Source organism: Ursus americanus, chromosome 15, assembly GCF_024610735.1.
Source record: "Ursus americanus isolate L20-20 chromosome 15, mUrsAme1.1.p, whole genome shotgun sequence".
NCBI classification, from domain to species: domain Eukaryota; kingdom Metazoa; phylum Chordata; class Mammalia; order Carnivora; family Ursidae; genus Ursus; species Ursus americanus.
Genome location: NC_142141.1, coordinates 22,651,676 through 22,675,571, shown reverse-complemented (window position 1 = coordinate 22,675,571; position 23,896 = coordinate 22,651,676). Strand labels below are relative to the sequence as shown.

The following is a 23,896-nucleotide window of genomic DNA, read 5'->3' as shown; positions in this document are numbered from 1 at the left end:
GCTAAGTTTGTGTTTGAAATATTTTATGCCTCTTTTGACCCTCCACCATAGCCTTCTCCCTCTTCCTATTCCTCTCTAAGTAGGACTTGGCTCTGATCCCATTCCTGGTGAGGAATGACTGAGAATGACTTGAGGATCAGGAAGGTGAGAATAATAGTTCTAAGAAGCATCCCCATATTATCAGGAGGACTCTTCAAGTAACAGGCTTCAAAACCCTAATGAATCATAGTATAATGACAAAATATGACAATAGGATAAATACTTTGCTGTGGAAGGACACTGACCTGGATCACTCATACATGTAAAGTAGCATAGCATCTACATGTCTCCCTGTTATGTTGCACAGGGGCCATTGGTTGTGAGAGTTACAGCCTACCTTAGAGTGTGGATGACTCAGGACAAATTATTTCCCGAAGTGAAAATTACTCAAAGTATAAGTGTCATACTTTACTGGTCATGATTTTTTCTTTCCATGAACTAGTGCAGGGGCATGAGTCAGGAGAACGGAAAGGTAACTAAAAATCAGGAGGTTCTGGGTTTTAGATCCAGTTTTAGTAGCAATTTGTTTAAAAAAGAAAACCCATACAAATTAGAAATGGGTATATAAGTTCTAAGACTCATTTTACCTCCCTACTATCATGTAAGAAGCCATAAATTACGGGAGTCCTGCCCTACAGTATAGCAGCATAGAAGAATGTCAACTCTTTGAGCATTCCTTTTATGGTGCCTGTCTAGCACGGAGGTTTGCGGGGAGGTGAGAGCTGCTGATGGACAGCTGACAAGGGAACTGGGGACCTGCATCTTCAGTCAGGTCCACCAGGTGACATTCTGTCAGGAAGATGTTCCGCTGGGCAGGTGGCCCCTGTGGGTGGTGCTGGGAGTGCCCCTGTTTGCAAGGAGAGATCACATTCCAGAACGCTGCCCGGAAGCGGCGAGAGAGTAGGTTATAGATAATGGGGTTGACGGCTGAGCTCAGGTAGAAGAAGACACCTGGAACACAGGAGATTAAAAAAAAAGACACGCTGAGGAGAAATTGAGTGAGAGGCATGATAGAGAGAAGCATAAATATTTAACAAAGGCCTCAAATCCCTGCGACTGGCTCTTCTGGAAGTAATAATATATGCCAGACTCTAATTGAGAATACAAAATGCTCTGAACAGATCTACCACCTGTGTATTTAGGAATCAAACACAGAAAGATTAAAGAGTCTTGGAAAAATTTAGGCTGGCATGGGATCTCTCTGAGATGCTTGGCAATTTCCTTTGATCCCCACTTGTTTAATTAAAGAACATGCTCTCATAGCATTAACGAGAGATGCTTAAGTATCAGAGGAAGGAGAGACGTTTTTATCTCACTGGAGCTTTGCTTAAATCTATAATTTGAAACTGCAAGTAATAGAAGAATGGTAAATCAGTTAAGGCGTAGTTCCTGATGATATTTCTTATAATGCTAACTATCTCTTCAAAAAAATATTCCCCAATGCCCCTTTCCTACCTAGCCTTTCCCCTTGATGGTTCTTCCCACCTTCCAACTTCATTAAATAATTTTATTTTGCCATTTGTTTCCTCCACCAAATGCCTTGCACACTGCCATTTTCCTCTTTGGTATACACACATCTCTTATTACTATATCCTGTTTTATTTCCCCAAGCCCCAAGATGGGCCTAAGGTTGAGAATCAGAAGACTTTGTTTCTGATCTTGGCCCTTGCTTGTTCTGTGACCTTAATGGAACTGGCACTACAATTCTTTTCTCTGGAAAATGGGAATGAGAATATCATGCTAACCCACCTCCCCGAATTACTGTGAGGATAAAGTTGAGATGCTATCCACAGAGGGGATGAGAGTGGCTAAGAATATAAAACAAGTGATAGGTACTGTCATCAGCATATTCATGGTTGTCCTCATCTACCTTGTTCAGGACATACAGAGTGCCATATGCCCTATGCACAGAACTGGGCAGGGAGGAATATAGAAGAAGAATATTGCCATGGATGTTAATTCATTCAATAAATTCTTATTTTGTGCCAGAAACTTTGAGGCACCTGGGTAGGTAGTAGATTTAGAATTTGTTATCCAAGGACATGGGACAGTATTACAGAGGCAAAATCTATGCCTAACTTTAGCAGTTGACAAAAGAACAATACTAAACTATATCTGTTAAGAGCAAAATGTCTGATACTAACGGTCATCCTATGGAAATTCACATGATAGCATAAACACAAGGACTATGATGTTCACGAAGGATTTAATGGTGGCTAGTGACTGAATACTAGCCAGCCCCTGAAGCAGGCAGGAGAGAGTTGGGGAAGAGAGGAGAGAATACTGTAGGTAGAAGGCATAGCCTGCACAAATGTGCAGAGGCAGGAATGGTTATATTGGGCAGGAATAATGCAGAATGTGCAGAACTCTCTAATTAACCAGTTTGACAAATGTATGGTTTATGAATGGAAATACATAACTTGATTAAAAGGCAAGTGGAGACAGGTTTTTTGGTAGCACTTAAGAGTTTTAGACTTCTGGTTGGCAATGTGGGGAAGAGAGAGATGATATTTTAACCGAAAATGTTAATATAAATGCTGTAATTTGGAAATCTTAAAATGGTTGTCTTGATGCGTCTGGAGATGCAGAGTCAAGTAGTCAAGTCTCATGTGATCTCATGGTGTTTTCCAATTTATTTTATCACTTTCATTTTTCTCTGCTTAATCACAAAGATAAGCTAAGAACTATAAATATTTTTGAGATTTCACCCAGAATTCGTAATTAATTTAACATGGAGGAAAGTACTAACGTCCAGGTATAAACTGTTCACAAGGCCTGCTGAATACAAAAGAGAGGGTGTTTGAAAACACATAATATACATGGCAGTCAATACTCCCGTGAACAATGTGGGCTTTGCTTTATGCACACGAGGGGCTTACCGCGCACAAGCCGCTCTTCTCTCCCTTCTCTAGTGATGTCTTTGATAATCTAAAGAGCCCACAGAACCAGCCAGTGACTCGCCGAGGTAAAGGGACAAGGCGGTCTGCAGCTAAGTCTAGCAGTCACACTAGCTCAGAAAGATGGATGTGAGCAACCGTTCTCTGCTCCACTTTGGAGTAAAGAACCCTGAAGTTGAAGTTGGTGACTTGGGCTGGAACGCTGTTGTTACCATTTGCCAGCCAAGTGACTTTGGGCACGTGAGTTCTTTTCTTGTGGAATGGCGCTTTCCGCTGTAAAATGGTGATGAAAGCATCTACTTGTTGTGATGATTATAGAAAGATATGTAGTATTGTACAGCTTACAAGCTATTATTTCATTTACTTCTTACCATCAGGCCATGGGTTGTATAGGGCAGGCATTATTGCCATTTTAGAGTTGAGGACACTTTGATATGACGGAAGCCATATTCTTCAGATCACCCTGAATATTAATGATGGGAGTGAGATGCAAATCCATGTCCTCTGACTTAATGACCTTTCCACCACCCTTTCCACCAAATTCCATGGTATCCTTTACAAGCAGCATTAAAGTAGCCTAAAGCAGACTTTGATGCCTCATGAATAGACTTTTGTTGGCCTTCATGAGGATCTAACACTTGCTGAAGATAATATGAGATTTCAGGGATTAAACATGGATGTTTAATTAATAACAACCAATTCAATCATGCAGTCATTAGAAGCAAAACAAAGAAATCACCTCTTAGACCATTTTCCTGCTGTAATCATCATGCTTAGAGTTGAGGTCTTCAATAAAGTAGCATCTAAAATACTGATCTGGTATATTTCTTTTGGATCCATCACATACCTAATCAATATGTGAATAAAATAAAAATCAAATGTGTTCTTTATTATATGTATGGTGGGTCCCCATAATCATAGTATATCCAATAGAACCTACTAGTCTAAGCAAGATGAAGCAGCTGCAATTACCTGAACACTTGTGATACAACCAAACGAGCCAAAATTTTACCTGACACCACATGGATGAGATTGAACGCAGCAGCCAGGGATTCGGTCCACTCCTCCACAAAGCTGAAGAAGAGCCGGTCAATGTGGAATGGGGCCCAACAGAGAGCAAACACTAAGACCAAGACAACTGGAAAAGGGTGATGAATGAGAGAGCAAAAGACAATCAAAGCAAGGATAGGTATGCAATGCCCACCCTGAGTCCATCCGTTCCTTCTAACATCCTCCCCCCATCTTTCTTAAGCTATCATTGTAATGGACCATCTAGATCTTAAGGAGACTGTACATAGAATATTTACACATGAGAATGATTGTATAGGATCAGTTTTCCATATGATTGTACGAAATTTCTTATATAATTTAAGTTTACTTTGGAACACTTTAAATAGTATTGACTTTATTCAAAGTTCTAAAGACATTCTATTATGGAAAATATGTTGCAAGAAAGTTGTTGGAACCGCATAAGCTGCTTATAGAAATAAAGTGACTGGGTTCAAGCAATTGGTGTTTTTTAAAGTCATAGATTAATAACAAACTGTTAATGTAGGATGTAGTATAAATGTTGTATGAATTTATCTTGTTACTCTAGAAATAATTATAAACTTCTGCGAATTCAGTCACTCTGGGTGGGAGGGACAGAAAGAAAGAGAAGAATCATGAGCATAATAATATTGCTTTATAAGCATCTTTTGATCGGGATGGGGAGGTGTCTATCATATTATACCTTTCTAGAGTAAGATTTCCTTCCAATTTCTTTTTCTTTTTTCTTTTGAAATAATTATAGATTCACAGAAATATACTATTGCCCAGTTGTTTTGTTTTGGTTTTTTTGTTTGATTGTTTTTTGTTTTGTTTTGTTTTGTTTATTCTCAGCTCCTAAGACAGAGATTAGTGCTACCATAGTTTCTCCTTGGGGCATTCGATCTTCACCAATTTAAATATGTATTTTTTTTTTCTCCTCTGAAGTTATAAAATACTTTTATTTCCCAAGACATGATGCTTGAGATTTGCCTCAGAGCAATCTTGTAGGGGCTAAGGGAGAGATAGGAATATAGATGAAACAGGGGCGCCTGGGTGGCACAGCGGTTAAGCGTCTGCCTTCGGCTCAGGGCGTGATCCCGGCGTTCTGGGATCGAGCCCCGCATCAGGCTCCTCCGCTATGAGCCTGCTTCTTCCTCTCCCACTCCCCTGCTGTGTTCCCTCTCTCGCTGGCTGTCTCTATCTCTGTCGAATAAATAAATAAAATCTTTAAAAAAAAAAAAAGGAATATAGATGAAACAAGATTAGTTATGAGTTGATGTTTGAAGCTGGGTGATGGGTACATACATGGGTGTTTATTTTACAATTCTCTGAACTTGTGAGCACATTTGAAGTTTCCATAGTAAACGGACATATATTTCCTGTTGTCAGTAAACATATTCAGAGTAAGTGGTCTGCCTGTGTGGTGTAGTTTCAAGAATACCTGAAAGATTCTTTTGAATTTACCCCCCCCCCCAAGGAAAAGTCCCTAATCTGCTCACTACTGCCTACTATTCCCTTTAGTTAAAAATTTAATTAGTGTTGGGCCGCCTGGGTGAGCTCAGTAGGTTAAATGTCCAACTCTTGATTTCAGCTCAGGTAATGATCTCAGGGTCAGGAGGTCAAGGGAGCCCCTCATCACTCAGCGGGGAGTCTGCTCCAGATTCTCTCTCTCTCCACCCCTCCCCTCCCTAACCCCTCCCCAGTGCACCCTCTCTCTCTCTCTCAAATAAATAAATAAATCTTTAAAAAAAATGTAGTTACTATTAAAATTGAACACTCTACCCCCCAAATCAAATAAACATTTTACTGTATATTTTATCACTGTGACTTTAATGTGAGTGCACTTCAAGTCTTTTTGCGAGAGCAGATTATGATAAAGGAAAAAGGGAAGAGGGAGATAATGAAGACACGAGATTTCTTAATAGGGAAATTCAGATGCCAACAGGGAATAAACAATTTCCAAGAAGATGACTATTAGACAAACTTTAGTTTTAGTTTAGTTTAGTTTTTTTGTTCATAAACACCACATAGTTATAGTGAGTGCTTTATATGCATTAGCCTGAAGGATTTGTTTCTTCCAAACCTTAGGTTTTGACTTGGGAAGTTTATTATAAATCTCCTTTCTCATCAATATCTCTCATACCCTAGTGTAGGATCATATATTTTAATAATATTCTTTTGGGAGAGTGTAGATCAGTGTCTGGGGTTTTTTAACATCTTATCTATGCAAAAGAGTGTACTGTTTTATGTAAAATGAGACAATGTTATAGGTGGGAGGACTGCTTAGAGTTGCTCTTGGCCAGATGTTCTTAATCTGGAATTAAAAGGTCCCAGGGAGTCCAGTGATGGGTGTCAGGAGGTGCATGATCCCCTGAAATGGATTATAAAATGTTTTGTGTATGTGTATTTGTACATTTTCTGAGTGTAGAGTTCACAGCTTTCATCATATTTAAAAAAAAAAAAAACAACTCATAACTCAAAATAGGTTAAAAGTCACCTGCTCATTTTATTTTATTTTTTAAGACTTATTTATTTTAGAGAGAGAAGTGGGGGAAGAGCAGAAGGAGAGGGAAAGAGGATCTTAAGCAGACTCCTTGCTGAGCATGGAGCTGACTCCAGGCTCCATCTCATGACCTAAGCTGAGACCAAGAGTCGGACACTGAATGGACTGAGCCACCCAGGCATCCCTCACCTGCTCATTTTAGAGAGGAAAAGAAATGCTCAAAATCTCAGAGAGTGAGATTTACCAAATACAACACAGAGTGTATTACAATGATGCAATTTAGTGCACTGTTTAAGGGTTAAAAACTAAAATAGAAACAAAACAGACACGTTCTAGGAGCTTGAGAAAACCAAGGTTTCGATGTTGTGTTTCAGGAGAATTTTGATTCTGATACCAGCAGCACTTTCTCAGTACTAAATGCAACTCCTTTGCTTTCACAAACAAACAAACCTGAATGAAGTGCAGGACTTACACAGCATTTTGGTGACTGATTTTCTGGCAGGTCTTTGAATATTTGCAGTCACTTCATCTGCCCCAAGGAGTTGGTCTTTCTTTAGCTGCAAGGTAAGTGGAAAAAGATACTAAGGGAAGGAAACATTGTTTCCTTCTGTCAAGATCCCAGAATTGTAACTCTAACACTCATTTTGCAGACAAAAATCCAGGACTCAAAGAACTGTAAGAATTTGTCAGATGTTTAACAATAAATTGGAGGTGAAGTTGGACCCAAGTCACCTAACTCCACTGGATTGATGGTTGTGGCTACATTGCAAAGCTACCATGTATCATATGCTATTCTGTAGAACACTAGTTATGCAGTATATTAATAGGTATTCCATGAACAGTGTGAAATATAAAGTAAAAAAGAAAAGTTAGATAGGCTTTTTCATTCATTCATTCATTCATTCATTCATTCATTCATTCATTCAATCAGTAATTATTTGAATGGAATCCCTTTGCTACAGTGTGGGTAGGCAGTAGAAAACAAAATGGATATTGTTTCTGCTTCCTAAAGTTTATCATCTTTATTGTGGGTCTTCTCAGAGCCTTGATGTGCATGATGGACATCACGAACATCTTCATGGGGGTTTGTGTACCAACCTTCCCCCTTCCCCACCTTCCACACCCCACATCTCCCACCACAGCCTCAAGGGAGATAATGCTTCTTTGACTCAACAATATCCCCTCCGACCCAACCCTTTTCAGTGCAATACCTAGTATATCTTGAGGAGCACAATTTGGGAAAATCTCTGTTACTAATATTACTGATAAGAGTGCATGTGTTTCTGAGTTTAGATGTTGCAAGATGTGGTGGTTCTTGAAGAAGTATCTAAAAATATCAAATAGTAACCCTACCCATGCATGCAATTTTCCCTACCCTGTTCAAGTCCCATCTACTCTAGAAAACTCTCGTGGCCACTGGAGCCCCCTCTCCTCTCCTTCCTCTGGACTCCCATAGCACTGAAGATCTGCATCATTCACCTAGTTGTAGAACTTTCTTCTCTTTAACTCACATATTTTTAGTTTGCGGGGATATACAACCAGATAAAGAAGCTTTAAGGACTCATGATAAACTACCATCAAGTATCTAGAAGATAGTACAGTATGTATTTGTGATTGATTCTCTAGCATTTATTCTCTTCTTCTCCTACCAGTGGTACCCTGATTTTCCTTTAGGAAATTTAGTCCTTCCGCATTGTTAGTCATTACTTTGGATGGGAATGATCCCATCTCCAGTTCCAGGTTCAGTCCTTGAATAATGTAGCTACTATGCATCAGCCACAATGACTGCATAATTGGAATCGAAGTGATTTCAGATACTTGCTTATACTTCTAGGAATGGAACTTTTATTCCTCTTCCATTGGGAACCTTCTTATTCTCTGCATGTGAGTTCTGGAATACAAGAGCTATTTTTTTTTTCTCCCCACCATGAAGAAAGTGCTTGGAGCCACCAATGGCCTGCTGTGGGGATCTTGAGGTTAAAATCAATGGTGTAGAAAGAAGAGCAAAGAAATAGAAATAAAGCTAGGTCTTTGAGAACATTATGTGTTTTATGGGATTGATCTTCATCAAGAGCCAGCTCTATCTCTTGACTTCCCTTCATATTTTGCCAGATTGAGTTGGGGTTCCTTCATTAACACTGTAGAAAGCTCTGACACACTGATCAAGGGCATCAGGTGGAAGGAGAGTTCAACATACTCTATATAGTCTTGGGTAGAGAGGATCAATTTATTGGAAGATACATTCCAATTCAAGATTAAAAAAAAAAAAAGAAATTGGTGTGGTTATGTGCAATGGTGGAGCAAACTGCTCTAAGAATCCATGAGCTTCCTGGGCTGAATGGCATTTTTACAGAATACTTTAGAGAAGTTATTTAAAATCAAATAAGACTTAGACGGGAGGGTCATTAAAAGTTGCCTCCAAAGTTCCACAAAGGCATATCCTGTCTCTCTAACAAACATGTAAGCTCCTAGAAGTCAGGTAGCTCTCAGGACCACACAAGTCCTGAAGCACCCACTTGGATGATTAACAAACCTGACCACTTGTCTCTGAATATATTGGTTCTCTCGACATACACCTGTGTCTTCACAAAGTGAGGGATTAAAGTTCCTGTGAGATTTGACCCTTCAGAGGTCACCTAGAACTTGGAAAGAAAGAAGGGAAAATACTGTGCAGTTATTAGGAATAGATGGGAGGAGGCTGAGGGTAAGAGGTTATAAATGTAGTGGTAAAACAAAATGATGCGGGTGAAGCATTCATCTCAGTGCCTGGCATGTGATAATAAGTTATATACTACTATTGTCATTCTGATTATTGTCCTCCTTTTACTCGAAAGACATCATAAAACTGAATTTCGATGAAACAGGGTTATTTATTTATGTCTGTAGGCCCACTCATGTGGATTACTGAGTCCCTTCCAGAAATTCTCCTTCTTATGGTACTTGCTCACCCATAAGCAGTGCTTGTGTTGAGACAAAGAAGCAGCCAGATACAGAGACAAAAAACCTTGATGTTTAACATAAGAGTAATAAATCAAACTGCAAATCTTACTAACTCAATGTCAATTAAATCTACTAAAGTTTCTAATTATTTCATACCATTTTTAAAAAGGTGTCATTGTTACAAGATCGTTATCCCAGTATTTGATTTCAATCCAGAATTAAAAACAATGAAAAACTATTGAGATTTCTTAGTCCCTTCTGTGGGTGGGTTTAACAGTTTTAATTGGTAATTTCTCTACTTCAAGAAACAATTTCCTTAAACATAAAGCAAACAGTTCATACCGTTCTTTCAGGAACAGGCTTTCTGTACAGTATAATTTGCAATGAAAAGAAAATTATAAGTGTAGTAATCATCGCTTACTTTTCAGCTTCTGTAGGTTTTAGTGATACAACTAGCCGAAGAGGGGAAGAGTGAAAAACTGAATATTTATGCATTGTATACATTGTTTCAACAGAATCTGAAGGAGGTGATATAGTAGGATAGAATCCAAACAATTTGTCTAGCCAATATTAAATCCTGCTTTATGTTTGAATACTTTTATTTCCCTTCGGATGTTTAGCAAAGTAAATATTCAACCATTAGGTATTCTATCCACTTCTGAACTTCTATTTTAAAAGTGAAAATACAGGGGCACCCGGGTGGCTTCGATGGTTAAGCCTCTGCCTTCAGCTCAGGTCATGATCTCTAGGTCCTGGGATGGAGCCCCACATCAGGCTCCCAGCTCAGTGGGGAGTCTGCTTCTCCCTCCCCCTCTGCCTCTCCTCCTGCTTGTGCTCTCTCTCTCTCTCTCAAATGAATAAAATAAAATCTTTAAAAAAATAGTGATGATACAAAAAGAGTAAAAAATTGTGGTTACTGTATAGGAAGCTCAGAGGCCTTCCTACCCCACTCTTCTTAGCTGTGTAAGATAAAAGGTGAGGGGGAGGTCACTGGGGCTGATTCAGTTGTTTTGTTATTCTGCTGATCAGTTGTTTATATGATTATAATCATTCCAGCAGATGTTCATTTATATAGTGTGTGGAGACTAAGCTTCAGAATACCAAAATATCATCCTAGCTTTTGTGTAAATATTTCTACAATCTGAACAAAATCTGTTTATTTGAAAAAATTAGTGCAATTCTGTTTGGCATGGCTGATTTCTCCTATAATTCATAATCCATCTTCTTCAATTCAAGTGTCAATGCCGCATGCACAATTTACAAGTACTAGGTGGGAGCTCCAAAAGAACTTCCTCACAGAGGGAAAAAAACTTGCCCTGGGGTTGTCTGTTATCCATCTCTAACATGTTCTAACCTTGGAGAGCAGCTCAGGGGATACCCTCATCCTGAAATGGTGAAGCAGCCCTGAATGCTCAGCTTTGAGCATATATATGGGCTCCCCTCCTTCTTCCTTGGTCCTGGGATTTCATCAGTCTTAGACTTTTTTTTTTTTTTTTTTTTTTTTTTTTGCCTTCCAAAGGCAGTGAGTGCCAAAGTCAATCATAACTTTAGATTTGCCAAGGGAGTCAATACTTAATAATCACCGGAGTTGCTTAGTCTCTTTTAAATCTCTTAGATCAAAAACCTCTTTGAAATAATGTTTCCAACTCTCTTGCTTTCAAAGGTAGAAAAGCTGAAGTCCAGCAATGAGTGAAATAATTTAACTTCATTCATTTGTTCATTCATTCATTCATTCATTCATTCAGCTTACAGTCTAGTTGGAGAGAAATAAATTAAGGAACCCACAAGTATAGAATTACAAACTGTAATAAATGCAATGAAGGAAAATCACCAGAAAAATCATACCACATATACAGGGACCAGGTGCAGCTAGAGAGTCAGGGAGAGCTTCCCTGAGAAAGTGTGAGTGAAGTATGATTTAAAGGATAAGCTAGAGTTAGAAAAGCAAAAGGGATGGTGATGTTCAACAGTAGGAACATTTCAGGCAATGATAACAGCAAAAGGTACAGCATGTGCAAAGGCCCTGAGGCCAATGCCATAGACTAGGACCTATTTCTCCTGCCTCTTAGTCTACAGATCTATAAATTCCTCTAGCAGTGACTTACTAATCAGATAGTTCCTTCCCTGGTGTCCTTTGGGTAACAGTTCATCCTTCCTGAGAATAAGAATGTTATAAGTTGCACTATACACACAAAGCAAACTAGGTAGTTTCTAAACTGTTCTCTGAGCTGTCACTTAGCTCTTGATACAAGGTGGCTATAGGTTCATGACAATAAAACAAAGTGAAACACAAAGTAATGGGTTGGGTGTAGGGGATGTGTGTTTCCTACTCAAAGTTAAATACTTTATCCAAATTAACACAAGATAAATGATTGTTTGGTGTTGGACAGAATGGTATTGGTCAGTTTGGGGTGAAGATTTCTCATAGGGCTCATGATATTTGGAATCATGCAGAAGTCCTTTCCCTCCAGTGATCTACACAGAGTATCTTAAGACACTGCAAGCTAGTCTGGGGTGACATGTGTCTCTCGGTGTAGAGGGGCCAGCCCTCTAAGAGGAGATTGGCAAAACTCTTGCCTGATTAAATTTACTCCTATGTCCAGACATCTGTGGTTCTTGGAACTTGTTCTTCCTACTTGGACTCTGCTGCTCACCTTAGGCACAACAGATATGGAAAAGAAGGCACCTTTCTCAGAGATGCACTGAAATGGGAGTACAGAATACGTGGTGGCAGAGCCATCTTGAAGTAGATGATGTGAATGTCATGTTTGCTTTGTTTTCCCTTCATTTATAATTCACATTGCTCCTGCTCACATATTTTTTTTCTCCTTTTTTTAAGTTATCACAGACCGTTAGAGCTATCAGGAGCCTTGGATATGATCTAATGTAACCTTTTCATTTTATAAATGTGAAAACTCACTCCAGGGGAGAATTGTGTGGCTTGCCTAAAAGTGTATTTTATGTGAGCTTTTCCCAAGACTGTTTCCTACACAAGCTGCCTCCTTAAATGGGCATAAAGCTGTCACAGTTAGATTTCATCTCTATGAATTTGGATGCAGAATATACCAGGAGAGGAATTATATAGACTCACTTCTACCCTCACCAAAAGTAGTTTCTCTCAGCTAATTTAGATCCTAAAAAGGGGGGGGGTCAGTTTACCACCATGAGTACAGGAAAGGAAACTTTAATTACTAGGTATGTTGCAAACCAAGTGATAGTTTTTAATTCATCTCAGCTGTCATTTATTCCCACTTTCTTCTACTTCTAACGTCTTATGTGCTCTGTTCACTTCCTTGCCCCTCAATTTCCACCTGATCAAGAGAAATCCAAGTTGGTCCCACTTAAGCCATATTTTTGCATTTTAGCCTGATATTTCAATCAAAGGGTCAAAGCTACCATAAGGGACAGTCTGACTTTAAAATTGCATGTCTTGAAGTAGAAGATAGGCAGAGAGAGCTTATGTTATACTCTGACCAAGTTGGTCCAGAGGAAAATTTCAGTGCAGGCAGTAGATGGGGGCAGGAGACAACAGGATGTGGAAGGGTCCCTCCAGGGGTGGCCACCTTGCACTGTTTAAAATGAGGCCCCACCTCAGACCTACTGAATGGGAATCTCCAGGGGAGATTCCCACTGATACACATAGTAAGATTTCTAGGTGATTTGTAGGAACTCCTAGGTTTGAAAGCCACAGGCATAGGGAAAGAATGAAGGAAGGTGAATTGAAGGAAGTGGTTTATACTTGTGGTTAGTATTTGCCCAATTTTGTGGCTAGTCCTTTAACTTCTGTTTCCCCTGTAAGCTCATTCTGTTTTTCTCTATACTTCCTTCCAATTATGAATTTCTGCAATTTTAAATTTTTCCTCTGAACTCTGAGTCAATGAGAGAAGAAGGATGCTGCCCTAAGCCAGCGAGCTTGGATACTCACTTTGAGCCCCATGAGGTAGTAGAGGACACTGATGACAATCATGGGGAGGATGTAGAAGAGGAAGGAAGTGACCTGGATGACGAAATTGTAGATCCAAATGGGCTTGATGACCGCACAGGTGGCAGAGCCCGGGACCAGGGACCCATTGGGGAAGTAGTGGACCTTGATGCCATGAATGCTGGTGTTGGGCAGAGAGAAGAGAACAGAAAAGCTCCAGACGATGCCGAGGATCCTGAGAGCCCGCCGCCGGGTGCACTTCAGCTTGGCGCGTAACGGGTGGAGGACGGCCACGTAGCGCTCCACGCTCACCGTGGTGACGCTGAGGATGGAGGCAAAGCACACGGTCTCAAAGAGGGCCGTCTTGAAGTAGCAGCCCACGAGCCCAAACAGGAAGGGGTAGTTGCGCCACATCTCGTAGACTTCCAGGGGCATCCCAAGGAGCAGGACCAAGAGGTCGGAGACGGCCAAGCTGAAGAGGTAGTAGTTGGTGGGTGTCTTCATAGTCTGGTGCCGAAGAATCACCAGGCACACCAGGAAGTTGCCAACGACCCCCACTACAAAAATCAGTGCATACACTGCAGTCACTGGGAAGAAGAAGTGGCTGCGGGGAGGTCCATAGAGGAAGGCCAGGTAGTCCTCGGTGCTGTTCAGGTATTTCTCAGACGGATCTTCCAGTTCCTGCTGGTGGATCCAGGAATCATTCTTGTGTTTTTCCATCACTGACATTAAAATGCAAGACCCGAGACTCTTCTGATAGGAGCGTGTGTCCCAGGCTGAGCCAGAAAAGAAAGAGAAAGCAGGCAGGAAAGCACAGACTCAGAGAAAGAGGGTGGTAGAGTGTGAGTACTTCAATAAGGTTGGGCTGTTCAGACCCCGATCCCTTTTGAAGAGATAGAGGCCCCGCCCCTCCACAGGCTGTGGCCCAATGAGTGTGTGTCAGACTCTCAGCCAGAGGACCGCTGGGTCGGAGAGCTGGCTTTGAAGCAGGGAGCTGGAGAGGAGGAGGAGACATTTCTCTGAATTGGAAGGAGCTGGAAAAAGCTGACAGGAACAGTGATACTCTACCTTAAATAAGCTGTGGGCACTTTGAGCAGTGCATTTTGCAGAGTTGTGGGAATCGGGGTGGAAATACAAATTAAAGTTGCAGGGTCTTGGGCAGGAGAGTACACATTTCCATTGATCCTTGTCACCTGCACAGCATGACAAAAATGGGAGATCAATAGATTTCTCAAGTTATCTTGTTCCATTGGAAATTCAGGGCTCTCTGGGGAAAGCATGATCAATGTGCCTTTTTTTCTTTTTTGGTTCGATTGCATCCACAATAGAATACAAAATCTGAAAGAACACTTGCCCATCACCTAGCCCTGCTTGCTGTTTGTCGGTTCAGTGTCTTTTGGCAGTGCCTTGCTGTCCCAAAAGGCACTGGGGTTTAGAATCAGGCACATCCATAGAAATCCTGTAAGACACTGGGAACATTACTCCAAGTCTGGCAGCCTCATTTCATTATCTATAAATTGTAGATTCATTCTCTCTATTTCATTCAACAAATACTTCCTGAGGACTCACCATGTACCGGGCAATGTTCTAGGCTTTGTAGAAGCATCAGTGAACAAGTAAGACAAAAATCTCTGTCACATGGAGCTTTTCTTAAAGCAGGGAATTCTGAAAATATACAAGCAAGCTAGTAAATGAATAATATGATTAAAGATAATGATTTGTGTTGTGAGGAAAAAGGATATGGGGCGATACAAACATAAGGCTGGAGGTGTTCTCTTATCAAGGGTAGTCAAAGAAAACTTATCTCAGGAGATGTTATTTGGGCTGAATTCTGAATGATGAAAAATCAGTCATAAAAGAGTTAAGGGAAGTGCATTCCCAGCAAAAGTAATAGCAAGTCCACAAGTCCTGAGGTAGTCACAAGCCTGATGTACCTCAGAAACATCAAGAAGGCAAATGTAGATGGGACTTAATGAGTAGACAGGAGAGTATGAGTGATGAGCTTGAAGTGACAGGTGGGGACCAGACCATGTAAATTTTTCTAGGATGATACAGAGTTTCAGTCTGATTCAGACTGCAGAGAGAAATCTTTGGAAAGCTTTGAGCAGAATTAAGAAGGGTGAAGTTTTAACAGGATATAGGCAGGAGGCTGGTGCAGTATTCTAAGAAATAGTAATGCCTTGGATTATGGCTTGGATTACTATGGTAGCAGTAGATTTGGGAGATATCTGAGTTTGGGAATATTTTTGCAAGGGATGGTACCTTATATGGTTGTTGAGAAGATTAAATGAGAGTACTTATATTAAAGCATCTTACACTTAAGAGATGTTAATAGTTTTTCCCCTTTATTTGTTAAATTGAATGATAAAATGGAGACTAAAGAGGTCAAGAGGTCGAGTCCAGGAATAATCTGTTGGTCAAGATGGGGCAGTTAATGCTGCTGTAAGAAATGATATCTCAGTGGTTTAAAAGAGTAAGGATTTATTTCTCACTCACACTACAGATTTATCATTGGCCAGCAGGAGGGTCTGTCCTGTGCTGTACTCACTCTAGGATCCAGGCTGGTGGTGTGGTCACTATCTGGGACTTTGCTGATCATTGCGATAGAAAGTGAGCTCTGGAAGGTCTCAGTTAGGTAATCATAAACTCCAGCCCAGAACTAAGTAATACGTGCCACCTTTGCTCAGAGCTCCCAGCTCTTTGTCCAGGGCTGATCATGTGTGTCCACTCAAACACAACAGGAGCAGGGAGTGCTCTCTTGCCACACTCACAGAAGATGGAGAACCAGGAAAATTTGCTGAACAGCCTTAACAATGACATACATAGAAAGTCATGGCAGAGCCAGAATTGGAGCCTTTCGTTCATGATGAGCTTCGATGCTGCGATCACTATTAACAAACTTTAATATATATTTCTGATTAAGTGTAAGTATTGGGATGCAGTACCTCATCGAGGTGGAGGGCCATTAAAATTACAAGGGTGGACAGTAGCAGATGTGAACTCGAGGCTGGGAGAGATACACAATATATGGTACAACAAGTTAAAGATTCAAAGGCATCTCTCTATTGTGACAGGGGAGGTTAATCAACTAGAACAGTGTCTAGTAAGGGATGCAGTAACAGGCTTGGTGCAGGGTGATGATGTAGAAGTGATAAAGGCGTGGATTCTAGTGCAGGTGTGGGGTTCACATCCTGGGCGTCCCTCTTACTCGCTGTGTAACCACGAGGAACTTATTTAACCTCTGTGAGTCTCGGTTATCCCATCAGCAAAATGAGTAAATTAGCAGTACTGCCTTATGGGATTGTTAGTAGAGTGAAATAGCTTCTGATGAAATGTTCGAGACATATTATTTAAAATGGTACAGTATTTTAAATAAGGATTTAATAGTAAGATGTGTAATAAAATAATAATTCAATAATAGAAGTATATTTTTATTGGGGTCAAAAAGACTCTTGCAAGATTTGAAAACTGGGAGATGTGGTTGGGAGTGTTCATGTGAAAAGGACTTCTCAGGTTTAAAGAACTATCAGTACAGGAGAGCAAGTCAACGTAGCTGATAAGGAGGTATACGCATATCTATTCCCCGGATCACCTGGGTCTGGGTCGGCACTGTCTAGCTCTGTGAAGACAGTGAGCCATCTCACTCAGTATCCTGAAGGCAATGTTTGAGGCAGGTTGGGAATGGTTTGGCTAAAGAAGATTCAGAAGACTGAAGTGGGATATGAGGGTCACCTCCAAATATTTGACAATATGTTTGGATGACACCTAAGGAAAGAAGGGGAAGCTCATGTGTAGAAACCCCAAGGAAGCCATGATAGGGGGTCAATTCCACTGGAATATCCCAATAATCAAACAGAAAACCTCTTAGAGTTGTTCACCTGAATGAAAAGAAGCTCACGTCTTCATCCACCAGTTCCTGTCCCCCGTTGTTTGAAGATTGCTCCTGGGGGCAGTAACTCCCCTACATCTCTAGCTTGTTCTCGCTCGTGGGTTGAACAAGCTTCTGCGTTGTCAGAGAAGGTTACAGGATAGAAAAATAGAAATGTAGCATGAACTTATGGCACAACTCTATCAGTAGAGGTTAAGTCTGGGCATGCACAGGGCTACTCTTCATAGCTGCACCTTAAGCAGGTGGGCTAAGGGGATATGGTATGAAGGTACCAGTAGCATCTACTAAAATCTATAAAATAAAAAAAAATAGCTGATATTTGTTGAGCAATTATTCTTCCCAGGCATTGCTTTAAGCATCTTATATGTGTTAGCATATGTAATCTTTACAATAATTCTGTGAGGTAGGTTCTCTTTTCATCTTTGCGATACTGGCGAGGAAACAAAGCCCAGCGGTGTGCACTTTGGCAGATTTATAAAAGAGAAAGGAGAAGAGGTCCTTGATTACACTAATTTTCACAGCACCTCTCTGGATTCACAATTTCCCAGAAACTCAGTGGGGAGTTCTGTGGCAGGAGATGTCACGTATCCAGGAAGATGATCATGGTGGCCGTTGATTTCTTTCCAAGGTCTCTGATGGAAATAAAATCAGTTTCCACTCCAGTCTCAATGACTTACATTGACTGGAAACAGAGAATGACTAATGGTATTTAAACCACCAACAGGTGGAGACTTTAGTAATTACATCCTTAGGAAAGTAGAACCCAAGCAGCATCCGGAATAGATGGTTCCTCTGCAGATCAGAATGTGACTCAGTGAAAGCCAGTACCTGACAATATGGCATGCTTTCAAGGGCGATAAACGTCCCCATTGGCTAAAAGTCCTGCCCCAAGGATGTTTAAAATCTTACTCCTTTAAGCTTTTCTCCTCTGTGAGGGCAAAATATCAGCATCGTCTTCAGCGGTGGCAGCAGTGCCACCTTCCGTGATCAAGTGTGAACTGTGTGCCAGGAGCCGTGTAAGTGATTGTTGGTTTGCACACTGGTTTCCATGTATGGAGAGTGAGGTGAGACTGAAGAATGAGGCAGATCATTCCAGATCGGTAGATGGAATGTATGTACAAGTCTTGTTGTGGGTGGCCACAAGACAAGTAGATTTCTGCACCTGCCTGCCGGAATCTTAAAAGTTATAGAGAGGCCTTCACTGGCCTTAGTTAGTCACATATACTGTCTGGATGGTCTCAGCAATGTCTTCTGCAATCAGTGCTGTGTTCTTGGAACAGGTGTCAGTGTGGAGATGGTGGGCAGAACATATATTCCAAGGACAGGAGAGGAGGTAGGGAGCCTCTAATTGCCTGGGTCTAGTTCCTGGGTCAACTGGGGGTCACATCCTCTGGACAACCTCTTCCAATAGCACTTTATTTGAATTCTTTAGTACAGTCCTTGAAAAAACCCATTGAGGCAGTATTTTTATTATTCCTCTTTTATAGATGAGAAAATCCAGGATTTAGAAAGGTTAGATGCCTCACAAACTCACATAGTTAAATATTATCAGGTCCAGGATCCAAACGATCCTGTTTGGATCCTGTTTGGATCCAAGCAGACTTGACCCTTTGCTCTCTGAGTGCAAGGCATTTGCCTTGAATCATGACTCAGAATTACCATGTAACAAATTCTATTTTATTCTCATATGAATTACTGAGCCTTGTATTTCAGGCGTATCTACTTTTAAATAGAGTGTTCCTGTAGACACAATATATTCACCCTGTTTGGATCCTGTTTGGATACCGTTTGGATCCAAGCACACTTGACCCTTTGCTATCTGAGTGCAAAGCCTTTGCCCTGAATCATGACTCAGAATTACCATATAACAAATTCTATTTTATTCTCATATGAATTACTGAGCCTGGTATTTCAGGGATATCTACTTTTAAATAGAGTGTTCCTGTGGACACAATATATTCACCCAAAGGTCAGTTCATAGCTGACACGCATGCACTCAATTCTGGGAATTGTGTTTTAAGGGACTTTTTATTTAAGTTAAAAAATAAAATTTTATGCACCCAAGTTAATAGAACCTGTCAAAATGCTTTTACATAGAAGCACAACCATATTGTTCTGGTATAAATTAGTTCACAGAATAAAGTAAGTGGCAATATGCCATATTAGTGCTATTTATATAAAGGGTTACTTGTAGATGACACCATTCAGCATGCCAGCCACTATAGAAGGTATTTTGAATAAAAATAATCAGAGGTTTTTTTGTGGTCCAGTTGGAGAGACAGACTAATTAACTAATAACATAAATGATATAAAATCATAACAGGGTTACACAAAAGAAGTACTTTATAAATAAAGCTACAAGATGTGATTTAGTTCTGAGATCTGAGAGATAAGAAGAAACGAACATGAAGTTTTAGGAATGGAGATTGGGAGGAAAGCATTCCAAGCAAAGCAGAGAACATGTGCAAATGCCTTGCGGTGGTGGGGCAGGGGGAGTCTAGTACCCATGAGGAGGAGGTGTGGGGGGCATATTGTGAGATGTGGACCATGCAGGGACCTGTAGGCCACACTGAGGGCTTTGTTTGTTCCTTTTGCTCTTTAAAAAAAGCCAATGAAACATACATTCTAAGCAGGACACAAAACTCAGAAAGATCCTTTTTGGCTACAGTGAAGAAATGGTTGGAGGTGGAGAAGAGGAGAGGATACAGGCTATTTCTTTAATCCAAGTAAGAGGTGATGGTCACTTGGGCTTAAATTGTGGCAGTGGAGATGATAGGAGGAGATAGAGGTAGGAGATATGGTCAACAGGACTACTGAGTGCCCAGGCCTGTCACTTCCTGACTATGTGACCTTGAGAAGATGCTGGACCTCGCTGAGTCACCGTTTCTACCTCCATAAAAATTGAAACAATAGCAGTATATACTTCAAGGATCTATGAGTTAACCTGTGTACCCAGTGTATGGTAAGTGCTCACTGAGTGATAGCTATTATTGGTATTTTTAGTGGAGGAAGTCCTCTTAGTAGTCATGGCAGTGCTGTCAAATTTAGGATAAGGGAGAATTGACTAAGGTGAAAATATTTCCAATAACTAGATTCACATAAGTAGAGGTCCTGGGTCGAAGAGATATGATTAAAAAGAGTTAACCTTGAATATGCTTTTTTTTGTAACTCCCCTTTTTAGGCCTGTGTTAGAGACCTAAAAAAAGTTAAATTCATCTTTCACTTTCTAGTTTTCCAAAAAGGCTATTTAAATTTACAGTTCCTCTGTGGTGACTGAGCATGCACATGCCCCCAAAACCTTGCCAACATTAGACATTTGCAAAGTTTCCTTTTGGGGGTACAGTATTGTTTTAATTGGGTTTAAGCTTGACTATTTTTTGATGTTTAATGGTCATTTTCTACTTTTTTTCTTTGAAATGCCATTTCACAGTTTGCCTAATTAAGTAATAAACAGCAGACTAGACTTTTGTAAATAGCACAGAAACAGACACTAAAAGATGACACCCCAGTAAATTGTTGGAATTTTTGCAGAGTCAGATGAAGGCAATAAGGAGATTAGAAATCATAAAAACGATAGCACAAAACCCCAGGAAAGATTTGGCCTTGGGGAGGGAGCACTTCAATAGGGTACAAGGATTAGAGCAGTTTGCACATCTCTACGAGATTATGATGTGGAAGATGGATTAAATGTTTTCCATGTTGCTTCTTTGTGAGCCAAGTAAAGATGCTACAAACAGGTGAATATTGAGTTAAAATAAGGATGAGATTTCTAATGGTTCTTTGAATTCTGTGAATAAAAATAAAGGAAGCTTTGTGAGAGGTAGAGACCCCTTCTCAGGGAAGATATTTAGGGAGACTGGAGACCTTTCAGAGCTGCTGGAAAGGATTATAAGTCAGACAAAGATGAATGAGCTTCTCACTACTCAGTGTTCCCCACAGACCAGCAGCATCAGTATCATGTGGGAACTTATTAGAAATGCAAAATTTGGGGCCCAGCCAGGCCTCCTGAATCAGAGTGTGCATTTTAAGAGGACTCCCAGGAGATTTGTTTGTACATTAAAGTATGAAAATCACTGGACTAGCTGTCCTCTCTAGTTCTCTCTTAATCAGTATGATCCTGCAAGTCTAGAAGTGATCGTAAGTGGAGAGAACCAGGCATGGTATGAGGACCCTGGGGGGAGATGCTGGATGAGTTGGCAAGCCTTTTAAGGTTTTCAAACTACTCCAGCCATTCCTGCATCAAGTTCACAGCGATACCTGGGGTGACACTGGAAGAAGTAGGTATTGCTTCATACAGAGTGAATTTTGAGCTATTGACTCTCTGAGCTAGAAGAAACCCAGGGATTCCGATTGCAGTGACTTGTCCCAGGTTAAAATAAAAATTGATAACTTCTTTATACATTAATTTCTAACCAGGTTTGTTCTTTCCCTAGCTTGCTATCTCTTTCCCTCTCCTTCTCCCCTTGGCACTTCAGACACACAGACACACAGACACACACACACACACATACACACGCACGCATGCACACACATCTATGCACTTCTTAATTTACAAAACCTGTTTTTAAATTAGTCTGGTAGCTGTCCTTGGGGCTAAACACCAAAATCAAGGAGAGGAGGAAATGTAATATCTCAGAAGGGTCTTTTCCAGGAGTAGGAAAGCAGGCCGTGAAGGGAAATATAAACAGCAGTTGAAGTTGAAAAGAGTATAAACTACGAATGCCAACACTCTTCAGAGTGATATATGCTCTTCATTAGTTCTTCCTCAGACTCTCCAGCTGAGGTTTGACATCGGTTATTTCAGTAAAAAGGCTAGTGTCATGATTTAAGCCAGAGAAGACAACGGGGGAAAATAGAGGAGCCATGAGTGGAAGACCGGATGTCAGCAGTCAGGAGACGCATATAAACCCCAGTTCTACCATCTAAGAAGACTATGTTTGGTCTAATGGGTCCTTGGGCAAGTTATTTTATATGTCCATACTTCAGTAGCCTTATGCATAAAAATGTGGATTATTCCTATTTCACTTATCAGGTATTTTGAGTTGCAATAATACTTTGTAGTTTCCAAGAGATGTTTTTGGCTTCTTGTTTAAATCATCACTCTTCCCAATAGAGGTGTCAAGATTAATTATGGCAGACAGGGTGCGGTTTTACTTATTCACTGTTCCATTTGCGTGACCAGCATAGTGCTGCTGCGTGCGAAGCATAAAGAGTACTCAATCAAGTTGTGCTAAATGGATGGGTATATATATATACGTGAAGGAAAGAAGGAGGAGGGGAGAAAAATGGAAAGGCAAGTTTGCTGCTTGTATGATATTAGAGTCTTGTTTGTGATGATCAGGCTTCCTACAGTCTCTTTCTGGTCACCTGGGCTGATGTTTCTTTCACAGGTTTTGCTTTTTAGTAATGTTGAGTTAATGGTTTAGTGAGAAGAACTAAGGTTCTGTAGTCATGGTCAGGCAGACCTGAGTTTAATTTTACACTGGTGTTATGGAGTAGAGGTAAAGAGAACCAGACAGATTTGAGTCTATTTAAAGAAGTAAAACAAACTTGATGTTGGATTGGATATAGAAAGGGTAGGAGAGGAAAGTGACAACCATGATTCCTAGGTTTTAGCTGGTATAACTGAATGGATTACCCACCCATTGAATCATTTATTGAATAGATGTTTATACATTCAATCATACCAGTCAAAACCTAGGTCTGTCCACATTGACCTAAGCATCACTATAGGCCTGAGTTGAGGGGGAAAGATCATGAGTTTAATTTTAGACATGTGCTGACTTTGATATGCCTTTGTAATGGCTATATGTAAAAGTTCAGAGGATTTTTTGGTATAGGTGTCTAGAACTCATAGGGAGACCTTGACTACTGATAGAAATGTGTGAAACTTTGCTTATGGAAGATAATTAAAGCTGTTGGCATGGGTGAGGTTGACTAGGGAAAGAGTGCAGATGAGAAATTCAGACTGGAAACTTGAGAAATTTCACCATTTAGTAGCAAGATAGAACCTCCCCAAAGAGCATGAGAAAAGAAGAGTAAAACCAAGACAAGGTCAAGTCAAGACAAAATCCCTCGTGACTTTATGAAAGGTATATAATTACAATGATGGGGGCATGCAGATTGCACTGATCTGGGGAGTTAGAAAAAAGTGAGGAAATGGAGGATTTATTAATAAGATTGTAGAAATTACTTTGAGAAGTTTGGCTGAGAAGGGGAAGAAGAGACATTGTGACTGGAAGTTAATTTTGAATTGAGGGGAAATTGTGATTTTTTAATGAAAGAGATTCATTTAAGAGCAGAAAGTATTCCTCTGAAAGAGAGAGGAAGAGGGAAGAAAGATGGGAGAGAGGGAGAGAAAGGGGGAAGAGAGGAAAGTCATGGGGATGGATGAGTGCATATGACAGAGTGAGGGAACACTGTGTGTAAGAGTCCTGAGAAGAGGGAAAGGGAGTCTGCACATTTCAGCTGGTAGAGCTGGACTCAGATGAGAGGAAGACATCTTCTTTATTGTGAGAGATGGGAAGATGGTTTCTAGATTTTGGCAGGAAGTGGAGGGACTCTGGCCTTTGGTGATTTCCAGTTTCTTTGTAAAGTACAAGGCCATGGTTTCTGCTGAGAGTCATCAAAGAGGTGACAGGGAGAGGGAGTTGGGATGGAGCAAAGGTCAGAGGTAG

At 40.5% G+C, this 23,896-nt stretch overlaps 1 protein-coding gene across 1 annotated transcript; it reads right to left on the bottom strand.

The window, feature by feature from the left end:
• Positions 1 to 366: 366 nt before the first annotated feature.
• Positions 367 to 14,174, bottom strand: NMUR2 (neuromedin U receptor 2). Its single transcript, XM_045792133.2, has 4 exons — positions 13,334 to 14,174; positions 6,941 to 7,025; positions 3,949 to 4,074; positions 367 to 990 (listed from the first exon to the last, which is right to left on the bottom strand). The coding sequence occupies exons 1-4, from the start codon at positions 14,057 to 14,059 to the stop codon at positions 719 to 721; spliced, it is 1,209 nt and encodes a 402-aa protein (XP_045648089.1). The 5' UTR covers positions 14,060 to 14,174; the 3' UTR covers positions 367 to 718.
• Positions 14,175 to 23,896: the final 9,722 nt, after the last annotated feature.

Excerpts from the sequence above, each read along its gene's own strand:
- NMUR2 (XM_045792133.2), bottom strand. The coding sequence starts at position 14,059 with ATGTCAGTGATGGAAAAACACAAGAATGATTCCTGGATCCACCAGCAG. Across the intron at positions 4,075-6,940 it reads ATCAGTCACCAAAATGCTGT|TTGTCTTGGTCTTAGTGTTT; the intron begins GTAAGTCCTGCA and ends ACCCTTTTCCAG. Across the intron at positions 991-3,948 it reads TCTCATCCATGTGGTGTCAG|GTGTCTTCTTCTACCTGAGC; the intron begins GTAAAATTTTGG and ends CCTGTGTTCCAG.